The sequence below is a fragment of the Leptosomus discolor genome, chromosome 23 (assembly GCF_034619465.1).
Source record: "Leptosomus discolor isolate bLepDis1 chromosome 23, bLepDis1.hap2, whole genome shotgun sequence".
NCBI classification, from domain to species: domain Eukaryota; kingdom Metazoa; phylum Chordata; class Aves; order Leptosomiformes; family Leptosomidae; genus Leptosomus; species Leptosomus discolor.
This window is the reverse complement of record NC_141413.1, coordinates 7415967-7421457: the sequence shown is the minus strand read 5'-3', so window position 1 is coordinate 7421457 and position 5491 is coordinate 7415967. Positions and strand designations below refer to the sequence as shown.

The window sequence follows — 5491 nt, the reverse complement described above, 5'->3', positions numbered from 1 at the left end:
GGAGCCGAAGGGTGGGACCAGCGACTGCTCCTTGCTGCCTGTTGCCTGGGAGCGGAGGCAGCTGGCAGCGGGGCAGCACTTCTTGCGGGCAGGAGCTTTTGGAGGCCGTGCCAGGAGAGGGGGAGGCTGCTCCCGGCCAGCCCGCGGGGCTGTACCTTGTAGCTCTGCCTCTCTGTGCCTGGAGCTGTTGGCAATGTAGCTACCTGAGTGTCACATCTGCTGCCCCAGCGTGGCCGGTGGACACGGAGCCAGTCAGGGCTGGGCTGGGATGGAGCCTCTGTTCCCTGAGGATCGGGTGGCAGGAGGGCTTACGGGGACCCACTGGATCTGCGGCTCTGAGAGCTTGGTTAGTCTTGCACGTGGGTCCCTCCTGGGACTTGTTAGCACTGGGTGAGTATTTCTGCAGGTGCAGGCTGGAACAGACAAGGTCCATCATCCCTGGTGCTCAGCTCCTGCAGCGGCCAGCCGTTGCTGCGTGGGGAGAGCAGTTAAGAGCAGGACACATCCCAAATGCCTTCCTGAGCGTATCCTCCAGCTTCCGGGGCGTTATGAACTTCCAAGGCTGAAGCTGTATCCGGAACTTCGTGGGGAAGGCTGAGAGATCTGCAATCCAGGTGTGTCCAAAGTCTTTTTGAACCCATGTGTGCTGTTAGCCTCCAGTACAGCTCCCGACAACCCTGTCATTGAGCTATGCACGATGGGGCGGGGGGGAACAGGCCTGTGACACGCTGAACGGTGTGTGCTGCGCGCCTGGGACCCGGGCTGTCCGTGATGGTGCTGCAAAAGCCCAGCTAAACTCACCACGGGTACACAGTGCGGTGCAGGTGGGAGAGGATGGGTATCTGGTGGTGCCGAGTTCATCCTTGAAGCTTCTGAGATTGTATCCTGGGATAAACACAAGTTCAGCTGAAAACAAAACAGGAAATTTTCCTGGTTTTTAATCAAATAGGAGTAGGGAGGGAATGCCATAAATCTTCTTGGCATGTGTCGTTTGGCCCGGAACAGTGTGTTTCGATTCTCCCTCAGGTTGTTTTTCCCACACGACTTTCTGATTTGAGTCAAACTTTTAAATTGAAAGCCAGCACTTCAAAGGGAAAAGGAGAATATTCTGCCTGGAAAATGTTTAACTGAAATATTGCAGCACTTCTGAAATGAATGGTGTTATTTAGAAAATGTCAAAACAAAAAGCTTCGATTTTTTGAGTTTCCTCTTTTTTTCTCTCCTCCCCCCCCCCCCCCTCCCCCGAAAAAAATATTCCCTGACTTTGACATGAATTTGTAAATACTTTCTCATCTCAACACATAGATCATCATCATCATCCCCCCCCCCCCCCCCGGCCGGGGCTTATTTTCTTAGCAAATGAAGAAAATGTCAGCAAGCCCTGCCTCTGCCAAAGAGACCCTGGTAAGGGGGGAGGACAAGGTCAACTGTAAAAAAAAAACCACCCATGAAGGAGCATCCTCTAGAGTCAGCTACAGATTCATGATATAGGTAATCATGTCATCGGCACCACTTTGTCAGCTTTTTCTTCTCTCCTCTGCGTGCCTGTGGCTTTTGGTTTGCTGGAGGAGGAGTGAGAGAAAAGCTGGCAGGAGCATTTTGATATGTTATTGTTGCTGTTGTTTTTGTCTGCGTAGTAATGGGCCCTTATGTGTGCGTCTCTGCATGCTTGCATGCGAGCTCTGCATTTGTGGCCGTCTCCCTCGTTCCTCCCTTATCCATCCATGCACAGCATGATATAAACAAACCTGCCTCTGGACATGTCATGGCTTAAAATAGATGTTCATACATCAGCCTTTCTACAGCGGCGGCGGCAGCAGCAGGAAGACATGGCCGACTGGATCTGACTACACCACTCACTTCAAGCCGAGAAATCTCAGCCCTCGCAAAGGTAGAGTAACGGGGTGGGCGTCTCCTCCCTCCTGCGTGTCTGTCTGTCTGTCTCTGCGGAGTGTGCGGGGCTGAGCAGCCTGCGCTCGTTCAGTGGTGCCTCTTCAGAGCTCGCTCTGTGCATCAAGGCAGGCTCCGGCTGGTTCCCCCCTCCCTCCGAGCGTGGCACGGCTGGCAGAGGGGCTCCGGAGGCAGCCATGAGCGTGCTCGGGGGAGCGGGGTCTGAGCCCCCGGGCTCCGCTGCCCGAAGGGGGGGGTACAGCCGATGCCTGTGAGGGTTTTGGCTGACAGGAGCGCTTTGGGGTCTGTTCTGAGGTCTTGGATGTGGGGCAGTTTCTCTTCCCCTCCAGCACTTTGCAGGGGTGGTATGTTGGGGGTGGGATGCTGGAAGCCAGCTTTGGGCCTGAGGTTTCTGGAGCTGATAGGTGTGGATTGCTTTTTTCCCAGCCAGCTGTAGCAATAAGAGGGTCTGCTGTTTGGCTAGTTACAGCCTTGTACTGACGATTTAGTTGCTTTTTTCAGACCCTTCTGCTGTTTGTTTCTTAATGCTGCCTGGGGCTGGTGGCGTGTGGCCGTGCTGCAGCCAAGGTCACACAAGGTTTAAGGGCCCCGGCACACGGCCGCGCTGGATGCCTTTTCCAAGTGGGGTTTGCCAAGTCTGAATTCCCAGCATGGAGTCTTCCAAAATTCATCAGGGCAGGGGAGATGTGTCAGGGTGAGATCTGGCCCGTACCCCGTGCTGGGGGAGTGTGGTGTGCTCGGTGCCAGGGATGAGCGGCGCGGGCAGGGCTGACCTCTCCTGTGCAGCACCCCAGGATGCCAGGCAGGGTCTGAATTGCCACTCTGGAACAGGGAGTGAGACATCCCTGAGTCTCTCTGGACTCCCTCTGAGCTCCCCCATGCCCTTGCAATGTTTCCCTCCTCTGCACATTGCCAAGAAATGGCTGGAGGCTTCTTCCTTCTGCTCCGTTGGTTGCTGGACGGCGCCTTAGGCAAAACGTCAAAGCAGAGGGACATGCTCTGATCCAGCCTGGCCAGCCCAAGGTCATTGTGTTTCCTCCCTCAAGTCCCAGAGACAACTGGCCAGTGCTGAGCTGCTGCTGGGGGGGCTGTGATGGGATGCTCTTTGGACACCTTCCCGGGCAGCTCAGGGCAGCAGCAGTGATGGTGGGAAAGAGAATTGTGTTCTCCTGTGGGAGGGTTCTGTCAGTGGGGCAGCAGCCAACAAGCAAAATAAGGCATCTCTGGCAAACATCTGGCTGCAGAGACTGTTAACTGCTCCGCGTGGGTAAGGCTGTCCAGGGAGGTTTCTTGCAGATGTGTGACAAGTATCTGCATGATCTAAAGGTTTGAGAGCAGAGCTTCATCCTAGAGGATCCGCTCTGTAAAATGAGCTTTCTCCTCCCCTGAAATTAACTCTTCCTACCCCAAGCCAGTCCTAGATGTTCAAATGCAGTGGCAGGACTGCTGTACGGGGAGGGGTTAATCTTGCCTCTCCCTCCCCACAGGCTTTTATGCCTGGTCTGTAGGAGTCTGGGTCCTGGCCAGACTCTGCGTGATGCCATATGGAATCCTCCACCTGTTTGGGGGTTTTTCTTCCCCAGTCCTGGTGGCTTGCCCAGACCTGGCTGCCTTTCATTGCTTCTGATCGCAGGTTGGCAGCATCAGTTCTCGAGCTGGCACTGTCCCGCTGGCAGGCAAAGCCCCGGAGCCAGCTCAGAAGGAAGGTGGTCCTATGTAGAACATCTCTTGCCAACGTGGCCTCAACCCAAAGTCGTGGGGCTGGAGCAAAACCTCATCCTGTGGAGACTCAGCAATCTGGCTGCCTCTCTGGCTTCCCTCACCAGCCCTGGCATCATAAACTTCTCCCCAGCAGTATTGCTTCTTGGAAGGGAGTGTAGGTGATACTCTGTCTCACACTGGGAACCACTGGGTAGCTGACTTGACACAGCCCTCTCATCAGGAAGGTGAGAAGCGGCTGCTTTGAGCCAGTATTTCTACAAAAGGGATGGAGTGAGAGGTCCTCAGTTCTTCTAATGACGTCTCCACTGCTTTCATGACAGGACCGTGGGTGGCAGCAGCAGCAGAAGTGACCTCCAGGCCACTCTCCGGCCTTCACGAACCCACAGGTATGCCTTGTGGGTCTCGGCAGCTCCAATGGCTTTCCTGTCCAGGTTCTCCAGGAATGGCACCAGGTCACCGAGCCGGGGCTCACGGGAAGAGCGCAACAACCACCCCATCCTCAGCGTCTTCGAGCTTGAAAGGTTGTTGTACACGGGAAAGACAGCCTGTAATCATGCTGATGAGGTCTGGCCAGGACTCTACCTGGGCGATCAGTATGTATCAGAAGGGGACAAGAACCTGGGGGGGTTTGGGGGCTACTTCTGTGAAACGGGGAAACCTGGGAGGGGAAGGTTGGGAAATGTGAGGGAGAGGAGGACATGATGGGTGCGGTACACTGGGACAAAGGAGGAGGAAGGACATAAGCACGGCTGCGCAGGGAGTCCAGAGCACTGCTGTGGAGGGGTAGGCAGAGGTAGAGTGTCCGTTGAGTCAGGAACTGTGAGATTGACTTAAAATTCAAGAATCTGAAGTCTGGCATTTTTCCTTTGCATCCGGCTTGCTCAGATGTAAATGTTTGTCTGGGACAGTCCTTACAGCGTCCTTGGAAACTTGTAGCTAGCCTAAACTTACGCATCCCTGCACTGTTTCTTATTCTCCGCAGAGATATAGCGGCCAACCGGCGCGAGCTGGCTCACCTGCGCATCACCCACATCCTCAACGCCTCGCACAGCAAGTGGAGGGGGGGAGCCGAGTACTACGAGGGCACGGGCATCCGCTACCTGGGCATCGAGGCCCACGACTCGCCTTCCTTCGACATGAGCCCCTACTTTTATCCTGCAGCTGACTTCATCCACCAAGCGCTGAACGAAGGTCGGTGGTAAAGATTTCTGGGAGAGGAGTGGGGGAACAGGGGTGGGAAGAAACTGCCCCGGACAGGTGGGAAGCTAGATTGACATCCTATTGCAAAGCATCCTAGAAAACAAAGGTATTTCTAGCCTGGGATGGTGTCTCCTGCACTGGATCACCTCCTCCAAAGAGGGGACGGGCAAGAGGAGAGCACTAGCCCCCCAGGTCACAACCCCAACCTGCGTCCTGAGCTGTGGCTGGTCCTACCTGGTCTGTTTTAGAAGATCATGAAACACTGATCCCTTTGCCGAGAGGGGGACCTCAGCACATCACAGTCGTACTGTAACTGGGGCCCTACATCCGACCCTGGAGGCTGCACACCTGAGCCACAGCTCCAGGACGCACCATGGCAAACAGTTGGGTCCTCAGTGGGTTTTTTTTAACTGAGATATTTGGTCTGCTGTGACACAGCCCCTGTGTTTCACCCCCAGGAAGGATCCTTGTGCACTGTGCTGTCGGGGTGAGCAGGTCGGCCACCTTGGTCCTCGCCTACCTCATGATCCGCCACCACATGCCCCTTGTAGAAGCCATAAAGACGGTCAAGGACCACCGCGGTATCATCCCCAACCGGGGTTTCTTGCGCCAGCTGGTCGCCCTGGACAATGCCCTGAGGCTGAAGAGGAGCGCGTGA

The 5491-nt window shown here is 55.4% G+C and overlaps 1 protein-coding gene across 1 annotated transcript; it reads left to right on the top strand.

Moving 5' to 3' along the window:
* The first annotated feature begins 275 nt into the window (after positions 1-275).
* DUSP26 (dual specificity phosphatase 26) lies at positions 276-5491 on the top strand. Its single transcript, XM_086477164.1, has 4 exons — positions 276-295; positions 3954-4226; positions 4616-4824; positions 5292-5491. Exons 2-4 carry the CDS (start codon positions 4048-4050, stop codon positions 5489-5491), a joined length of 588 nt encoding a protein of 195 aa, XP_086333290.1. The 5' UTR covers positions 276-295; positions 3954-4047.